General features: G+C 44.5%; 1 protein-coding gene and 1 long non-coding RNA gene across 7 annotated transcripts in view; one reads left to right on the forward strand and one right to left on the reverse strand.

The window, feature by feature from the left end:
• Positions 1–9,815, forward strand: part of MRVI1 (murine retrovirus integration site 1 homolog) — a 115,937-nt gene extending 106,122 nt beyond the window's left edge. For all 5 annotated transcript variants that reach the window (XM_006763467.2, XM_006763468.2, XM_015563714.1 and 2 more), the window contains 3 exons: positions 63–179; positions 1,744–1,878; positions 6,755–9,815. In XM_006763467.2, the coding sequence (XP_006763530.1) occupies positions 63–179; positions 1,744–1,878; positions 6,755–6,998 (496 nt within the window). In that variant the 3' untranslated portion in view covers positions 6,999–9,815. The remainder of the gene's footprint in view (positions 1–62; positions 180–1,743; positions 1,879–6,754) is intronic.
• The window catches only part of LOC102773063, a 160,267-nt gene that overhangs the window by 115,124 nt on the left and 35,322 nt on the right, over positions 1–9,821 (reverse strand). The window lies entirely within an intron of this gene.

Here is a 9,821-nt window from a genome sequence, read left to right on the forward strand (position 1 = left end):
TTTGTTTTCAAATCCCCATTCTGTCCCTGAAAGGACGCCCTGTGCTTCCTTCTTCTCACTAGTGGAAAAACAAATGGGGACCCAGATTGTGAAGCTTCTGCTCCCACACCAACCCCAAGCTGCTTGGAGATTAGCCAGGAGACCAAGGCCAAGATGGAGGAAGAAGCGTACAATAAGAGGTGAGTTATACTTCAACCCCTCTGAGGTCACTTGGCAGATCTCAGAAGAATCTTTCCCACAGGCCTTCCTATCTCTTAGAGCAGTGGTTCACAACCTTCCTAATGCCACGACCCTTTAATATAGTTCCTCATGTTGTGGTGACCCCCAACCATAAAAATAATTGTTCGTTGCTACTTCAAAACTGTAATTTTGCTACTGTTATGAATCGCAATGTAAATATTTGATATGCAGGGTGTATTTAGGCGACCCCTGTGAAAGGGTCTTTCGACCCCCAAAGGGGTTGCGACCCACAGGTTGAGAACCACTGTCTTAGAGGATTGAGGGAAGCAACCAGTGGCCCCAGGACCTCCTTGCCTCAGTAAGGAACTATATAGAAAATAGCAGTACTGTTCCACAGGAAGGACAGGAGGAAGCAGGGAGAGAAGGTGTGGTCAGACAATAACAAGACTGCCCTTTTTTTAGGCAAAATGCCACCAGAACATCAGTGCCCAGAATGATCTCAAAATCAAGGGCTCTGGGTGGGTTCCTTCTTGCTGGTGCCTGAGGCTTCCTGAGCACCCAGAACAGTCATGCTGCTGCCAAAAGAGCCCAGGAGCAGCAGCAACTCCACTTGCTACAGTTTTCTCAGCCTTTCCTTCTTCCCGTCAACTGGAGTATCCTCAGCTTCCAGCTGTCCTCTGCTCTAATTGAGCTTCAGTAGCAACTCTGGGTTGTCAGTCACAGATGGGACAGAGGACTGACTTCGCCCGACAGAAAATTACCTCTGACCAGGCATCACGTCTTGAGCTTCTTTTCCTGTGACCCCCAGGGAGACACAGCTTCCCACTGGTGTGAAATCTGTGGGCTTCTGTGTGGCAGCTATGCACACTACCCTGAGGTTGCTCCAGCCAAGCTGTGCTGGCCTTAAACACTCAGCTGTAGGACAGACAGAAAGTGTATATTCAGTGTAATACTGATCCTGGGAGAAGGAAATCAGAAGGGTTTCTGTAGGAAAGCCTGTCTTTTAACCCACAGCTGTCCTCTGACCTCAGAATGCGTGAGGGTAAATGAATCCATTGACTTTGTAAACATGTATTGAGTACCTCTCTAAGACAAGCTGTGTTCCTGCCACTTTGGTAAAACTTCCCAGCAAGCCTGTGTGGCAGGTGTCACCCTCACTAGATCAAGTCGTATGCCTGGTACTTCCTTAGAACATTCCCACACCCTGTGAGATGAATGACACCCTCTCCATTTTCCAGGTGAGGAGCTGACACACCAAGGTTACATATAAAACAGTTGTAATCTTAGCCCCACTGAATGTTTGGTAGAACAAGAACCCGGTCACATTTTTCCCTGTCAGTTTTGTCACACTTTCATAAACAGGAAGGATGACTGAAGACTGAGGGGAAATTGTACTAACATGAGCCATGGGATTCAGTGGAGCTTCCCAGCTTTTTCCTGTTTGTGGAACCACAGGAAGTGCATAATTATTGGGGATGCTCAAGCCCGCTCCTCTTGGACCTCAGCAAAGGATGCTCTGTGCCTGGCCTTCCCAGACTCGATTGTTCCTTTTTTGCCTTCTAGATACCAGGAAGATCTAAAGAAGACCAAAGAGTTTAAAGTCCTAAAGGAGGAGGAAGAAGAACAGAAGACTGAGAGTCCTGAGGAACCTGAAGAGGCAGAAGACAGTGAGGAAGAGGGAAAGGACCAGAGAAGCAGGTTGGAGCCCTTGACACTGCCAAAATGAGTCATGATTCATTAATTGCACAACATCTCTGGAAATGCCAGTTCAGGGCATCAGTGGGCCTAGGGCCCAAATGAGCAGCCAACAGAAACCAAGAGGACACTCATGTTGGGAAAGGGGGCAGAGGAAATTCCAAAGAGTCAAAGTAGTTAACAAGGGGATATTTGCAAGAGCTGAGAGATCATAGGTGGTGGTAGTGGTGATGGTGGTGGTAGTGGAGAGCTATAATCAGGAGCCGAGAAACTAATTGTGAGGGACTGGCTGGAGTCCTTCCTAGCCCAGCCATGGTTAGCTCCTTTTCCAGCTACTAGTATCCCCATGAGTGAACCATGGTCAAGGGAGCTGGCCTAAAGCCCCAGAGGGGGTTTCTTACAAGAACAGAGACAGAGAGAATAGATGGGTGCAAGGGACAAACTCAGCTTGGTGACAAAGGTGAGTTTCCAATAGGACCCTTCCATACTGATCAAACAAGCTTGGTCATCTGGACATTGGTTTCACTTTGGATTGGGTATTTTAGATATACTGTATATTTCAAGTGTATTTTTCTCTAAGTCTGGAAAACATATATAAATGTAGATAAAGATAGTATAGATCCTGCATCTTGTCCTATCTACGTCCTGGATTTTAATGATTGCCCCACTTTCACATATTCTACCCTCCTGTCTCTATTAGTACAATCAAACCAGAAGTCTTGATTTATGATGTTTGAAAAGTAGTTACAGAAAAGTTAACACACTTCACCAAAATCTTTGTTTTTAGACCCCCAGGCTATCCTAGGTTTGAGAATGGCTCCAGCCAAAATGATTAATTATCTAATTAGTTGCTAAACTTGGGATCGGATATGTGTCTATGCTTCATTGCTGACAGACTCTGGAAATCACACACATGTAACAAATAAGGTCATAAAATGAAAATTAGACACGAGATAGATATACTTCAAAGCACAGAGGGACAATAGAGCACAGTTAGTGGAAGATTCAACGAGAGTGAAATGTCTCTGCCTACATGAATTCACCCCCATGTTCAAGGGAAGAGTTATCTAGGAAAACTGGAGAAAACGCTTCATCAGTGAAAACAACTTGTACTAGGATGCACCACCTCTCTTACTGAAAGAACCCCCAAGTTTCAACAGTGAAAGCATAGTCCCTCTCCAAGCAACTGGATCCTGATCTCCTTATGTCTTTTCTCTCTTGGGGTCGTCTGCTCTTATTTTGCAGACCACCACAATGCTTTCCTCCCCTTAATGCAGTCAAGCCCAGGCCTAGACAACAGCTCTCCCTTTGACTCCCTTCAATCCAGCTAACACAGGCTGGAACTTTTAAGATTTCCAAACACCAAGAAAGAACAAACGAGAACTAAACAGAGAGTACATGGAATATAAACAGTCTGGTTTACAAGGCACAGGGCTGGAATCCTTATCTAGCTAATTTGATCTCAGAAGATTGGTGGCTCCCTCCCATTTCATGAAACCCCAGAGAAAATAAGGCTGTGCCTGGATCGCTCTCTGTACAGCTCCTGGTCAGCTGCCTAAAGAAATGGCCACTCTATGCATCCATCATCTGAGAGCGTCCTCTTGGTCCTGCCTATCCCGAGGCCTTGTCCTCTCTCCCACCTTGGCTCCCTTTCAGACTTACATTTGGTCTTGAGTACATGTGTATACCACAGGTGATGGATACCAGACATCAGCACAGCCCTCAGAAGGGTCCTTTGTCCTCCAGCACAGGGATGTAGCTTCGCCTTTTCAGGCCCAGCATGATGACAGACACTGCTATCATATAAACTGCACACTCAAAGTTAGTTTCCCTTCCTCAACTGTGACCCAAGCCAGACTAGCCCTGAGAGCTGCTGCCTTCAATGCCAAGCAGTGCATTCATTTCTGAGTCCCTTACACACACAGTTGTCTGTAGGCACCTGCATTCAAATGTGATTCCCCATGAAATTTTGCCATCTCACCAACAAGCAAGGTCTGAGGTTATTAAAAGTCCATGTCCTACTTAGTGAATTTCAAAACAAAAAACACTGGGGTAACACCATTAGTTGATCCCTTATATAAGAGATTCAACAACAAACACTAAAGTCTTTGTGTCTGAATGTCTACTATATTTAATAATATATAATAATGTAATCTGTTATAAATATTATTTTCTGGAGGATCAGCTTAAATGAACTTTAGTGAATCAATCCAATATCTTACCCATATTAAAACAGAGAACACAGTCTTCTGACATTTACATTGAACAAGTAAGACTCACAAGGTGCAACAGAAAACTGTTACCTTTTCTCCCACTGCCTGTTCAAACCTGCTCTATGGTTTTAAGCACATTCCTTTACTTTCCCAACAACTCTCTGAAAACATAAGTCCTCTGGTCAAGTTTAAATCCCAAGAATAACCTCCTTTCAGCAATTAAAATGGGCAGTTCCCTGAAATAGTGAAAAGTGTCTCTCCTCCCCCAGTGCTGGTCTGCTTCAGGAAGGAAGTCTGCAGTGGGGATTCGGAGCAAGGCTTCTCTCTCAGTCTCCTGCCCTCCACCCCCGCTTTGCTGTTGCAGCGCCTGACCTCTCCAGGATTAATGCTGAGAACGGGAATGTAGATTAAGGAGTGGGGAAGGCAATACTTGACTGGTATTATTGTGCCTGGGCTTGAGGCTTTGGCAGGCATTTAAAGCTGACTTTCTGCTTTGTTTAGTATGGCGTTTTATGGGACCTTCAGAGAAAACCACTCCTCCCACCCCGCATCACACACATTCAAACCATTGCTTAGGCTCTCTCAGTTGCAGGTCCCTTTATGAGGCTGAATGCATCTCTTCCAGCTGGTTACTTAAAATCAGTCTCTTGATCCTTGGACATCTGGAAGTATACCTTCCTTGTTCAGCTTCTAGGTAGCATTTCCAGACAGAAACCATGACATCTCAAGCCAGCTCTCCTTCACCTGACTACATCCAGGTGAGGTGAAACATCTACCTTTGGCCCACCATTGGTGGGAAGGTAGTTTTCCCCATCATGTCCTCCCTACTCTGATGCCACAAAACACTTCAGCAAGATCCCTGCTCTTTAAATTTCTCAGGTGCGAGTCACACATAACTGTCTCCCCCTTATTGCAATATATCGAACTCTCCAAGCAACATCCCCGAAGCCCCCCTCTAGGCCCAGATGAGGGAGAAGCATCTTCACCCCTCCCTATGGAGGAATGGGTAGAACTCAATACAACCAAAAATTGATTTCCAAAGGAATTCTATTTCTAATATAATTCTATTTCTAACCTCTTTTGTAGGCTGAAAATGGGTGACCAGGTGAGGGTCACAAAACCAGATCTTGACCTTCTCCTCTGCTATCCCACATAAGGGTGGGCTAGAGTGGCATTTTCCCAGTTTGCTTTGGGCATGGAAATATAGCTGAAAAGAAAGGCTGCATTTTAGCATACAATTATGTTTAAATAGAAATGAAATAATTTAAATGGAGCTGAAAGAAAATAAGCTTCTACTTCGAAGCTCTCCCTTCCCAAGAGTTTAGAAATAGTTGATGATTTTCACCTCAGCTGATGTGATCGCTATTTTGCTTTGCTTAATTGTCCCTGAAACAATCATCAGAGGGTTCCCACATGGAAAAGAAACTAATCTGTGCCTTAATGCAGCATCTGAGGCAGGCCCTCTGGAGTATCTAGCCCCTTTCTAAAGAGGGTATTTATGAGTCATTTTATCCATTGTTATGGTGTCTTTTTCCTACTAACTCTGAAGTAGAGCTCTCTACTTCTCAGCAAATAGTCTGCATATTTCAGTGTTGATGTGAGCCGTAAGATCTTCAGAAAGCCCCCTGTCACTTTTCTCACCTCCTCCCTCTGGTAATCCTCAATATTCTCATTTTTGGAATTATATGCATATATATCAAAAATAGATGTGTCTAGGGCTTCTCCACAGAGATCTAAGAATAGACTCTTCAAAGTGGGCCCATCTGACAGAATATCTTTTCACTAGGCAATAAAGAGTGAAAAAGTTGAAAGGCGGTTGGAAAGAGAGGAGTGAAGCAGGCAAAAAATGGAGGAGGACAGAGATGAAAAGCAAGGAGGGAAGAGAGAAAAAAGTGAGTGGAAAGGGGAGAGAAGAGTATGAAGAGAAAGAGGAGGAGGGAAAGGTTAGGGAATAAAAATTAACAGGGTTGAGAAAACATCTTGAATAAACCATCTAGAGGTTGCTGGAGCTACTAGTCCTCTGGTTGCCCTGGGATGGTTTAAAGTGAACTCTTGAGGTTGATCTGGTTCTTTGTCGTTTATCGTTGACATCAAGTCTTTTATGAGTTTAGCATAATCCTCCCACTCTGAACATAGTCAGATGTGGAAATGAGGACAACAAACCATGTGTTTGAACATGGAGGCAGACAAAGATTAGAACGTAGAACTGATCACTAAAACCATTAAATGCAGAAAAGATGCTGGTCCTGTCTGAATGCGTGGGAGTGTGGTCAGCCAACCTTATATGTTGGGGCTTGGGAGGGTTCAGATATCTATGACCACCTCGTGAACAGATGAGAGCATGGGTAAGTGAGTGAAGGATCAAACAAGCAAAAAGAGTATTGTATCTCAGTAGCTCCCAACATCAAGGCTATGGATTCGTGGCATCAAAATCACTGGAAGGAAAATTTAAACTATGGCTACCAAGACCATACCTTTGGAAACTCTTTCATATTCAGTAGGCCTGGGTATTTTGAATAAATGCTGCCAAGAGACTCTATACACTGCTGAGTTTGAGAACCAGGGCTCTGGATAACATAGAAAGTGTCCAGACAGAGAAGTATGGGTCTGGGCATCATATTTGTGCTCAACATACTAAACTCTCCACCTATTTTTTCATTTGACAGCAAACTTGAAGAATTGGTTCATTTCTTACAAGTCCTGTATCCCAAACTGTGTCAGCACTGGCAAGTCATCTGGATGATGGCCGCAGCGATGCTGGTCTTGACTGTGGTCTTGGGGCTGTACAATTCCTATAACTCTTGTGTGGAGCAGCCAGATGGGCCCCTTGGAAGATCCACTTGCTCAGCAGCCCAGAGGGACTCCTGGTGGAGCTCAGGACTCCAGAATGAGCAGCCTACGGAGCAGTAGGAAACCTGACATCCAGCCAGTACCCTGCTCCTACACACAGCCCATCACCCTTTCCCCAAGTTATAGTGGTGTCAGGCCCGGGCGTGAGCACGCTGCCACCGGTCCATCAGAGAATGAGCAGGGGTTCTTTCACAATCAGCTCCTCTGTGGGAGCTCTTCATACATAGTAACTGATGTTCTCAGAGGATCAACAAAACTTTCCTGGGAAAGCAGCCAGTAGATGAAGAAATCACCTTCACCAAGGAACTCTAATAGAAGGGAAGGTCGCCTGCCTTGGCTCACTGCAGGGGACAGTGAAAAGCTCACTCTTCCATTTATTTCCTCCTTGCAATAGGGAATCAGGAAGAATTGTGCCTAAAGGCCAACTCCAACACCAAGGAACAGGCCTGGAATTAGGAGTCACCACGTCAATATCTTCCCATTTCCTATCTCATTCTCACTCTCTTTCTGCCCCTTTGAAACAGAGTTTCTCTTTACAGAAATAGGAAAGGTTTCTCAGAAAAATATTTAGACTGAGTTTAGCTCTGTGCTTGAAATGCAATGGGAAGATGTGAATTAATATATATGCATCTGTACACACAAACAACACACACATACACACAGCACACATGTGCATGAAGCCAACAAGCCTCCAAATGTGTGCTATGGGTGCTCTGGATAAAGCCAACCCACAGATATTCACTAGGTTTGGGGCAGTCACCAGGCACCTGTTCAATGAGCTCTCTATGTGGATTTAAGATTTTTGAAAAACACTGCAAACTCATGGCTTTAATAGTGAACTTGCTGGTCTCCATTTCAAGTACAATTCCAAACTGCTGTACAGCACAGTCTACTCCCTATTTGTTCTCTCCCCATTGGGAGAAGTTAATTCGACTCTCAGGTGAATAAGGAGACCCGGTGTGCTTTCAGCGTCCATGTGCCCACATATAAGTGTGCAACTACATCTAGTGCTTCAGTTCAAATGGAATTCTCAACTCAAACATGTGTTTCAGAGCATCCCCAATTGTTTAGTAGAACACTGATAGAGCACACCCCACTTTCAATTTGACCTCTCGCTCTACCTTCACAGTCTTCATTCATCCTTCATCAGTTTTGGGGGGTATTGGTTTCTGTGTGGGTTTTGTTGTGGTTGTTTTGCTTTGTTTTGTTGTTGAAGTTGTTTGTTTTTGTTGCTAATAGTCATAATATAAAACTTACTATGAAACAAACACAGTTCTAGGTACCAGGTAGGTATTAATTCACTTAGTCCTCAAGGAAGACAAACAAAAACTATGAGGTGGGTACTAGTCTTCTCATTTTCAGCTAAGGAAACTGAAGCACAAAAAATACAAGTAGCTCTCTGAGGATACCTAGTTAGTAAATCATGGGGCTAGAACTCAAAGCTAGGCAGGCTGGCCCAGAGGCTGTGCTCTTAACCACTGTACTAAACGGCCTCTTCCAGTGGTCTCCTAATTGGACACCTTACAGTCCAGACCCTTCAGCACCTCCAAACCATTTCTGGTGCCTAGACTAACCTGTTTTCTCCCACAGTTCTGTTCCTCCACTCACTAGTTTTTCTTCTGCAATTTTTTTCCCTGGTCATTCCTCAAGACCAAGTGCAAAAATCATCCCCTCCATATAGGCTTCAATTACCTCCTCCAACTCCTCACTACACCCCACACAATAGGGCACACCCTTCTCTGTGCTTTCTGGCACTTTTAAAACATCTTCCTTACTGATCATTATGACAGTGTATAACAATAACTTATTTGTGTCTTTCTCCCCCAGCAATTTTTCCTCAAAGACAAGAACCATGTCTTACTCATTTTCTGGGTAAGGGCTTAGCATGGTGGCTAATGCTGGGGAGGTTGTCATTAAATGCTGATCAAAAGAACAAGGGAGCCTTTCAAGGTGGTGGAGAGCAGCTTGAGGACAGCTGACATTTTGCATACTTCCCAATACCAGCACCAGCATCACCACTATTTCTATAAGAACAGTAACATCTTTAATAGCCTCAGCTTATTCTAATATTTTTCAATCTGCTCTGAGAGAGAACAGAAATGAGGCCCGGCTAGCAACATCATTCCCAAGCTCAAGAACCAGGCTTAATGCAACCACTCCTTTCAGGAGACCCACCTAAATTAGGCCCCACTTTAGAACAGCATGTTGATTTAAGGGGGATGTCCTTTACAGTGGCTAGCAAATCACCATGAGAAAAACCCAAACCAGGATGGACCACGGATGTGCCATTAGGTAAAGAGGTACAGATCAAGGCAGACAGACTTTGGGGGCATGGATGGATGGTTTACCTTCCCTTTCCAGGGGGGCTGGACTACTGAAGGGGCTCTGGATCCTCAGAGCCCAAAAACAGGATGCAAATAGAGCTCCTGAGAGAGTGGCTGTGAGATGAGGTTTTTGGCTGGCAATGTCCAGGCTCAGCCACTCTTAAAGGACCAGGCTCAGAGGATCATTGTCCACTTGGTCACAAGGTTGTGTCCTTTGTTTCCAATTGAGACAAAGGCCAGGAGAGGGGGTTGCAGTGAGTTCCTGAACTTCCAGCTGCTCCACAGAAAGACCTGCAAGAGTCCTCCCAGACAAGGTCCTCACCCAAACTACTCTGAGAGTAAAGGGGGTTGAGAAAAAGAAGGGGCATAGGAGTAATCACATTTCCATGAGTATTCCTGAAAAAAGTACTTATCGGTTTTTCTTTTCTGAAAAGCAAAGATTGATCTGAAGCGATGGAACTGTTGTCAAAGCAGTGAAACGGAAACAGGCCCTGTATTTCCTAAAGTGATATTGATCTGAAATAAAAGTTCCCCTCAAAATGCCTCTGAAGTCTGACAT

This window comes from Myotis davidii, unplaced genomic scaffold (assembly GCF_000327345.1).
Source record: "Myotis davidii unplaced genomic scaffold, ASM32734v1 scaffold118, whole genome shotgun sequence".
NCBI classification, from domain to species: domain Eukaryota; kingdom Metazoa; phylum Chordata; class Mammalia; order Chiroptera; family Vespertilionidae; genus Myotis; species Myotis davidii.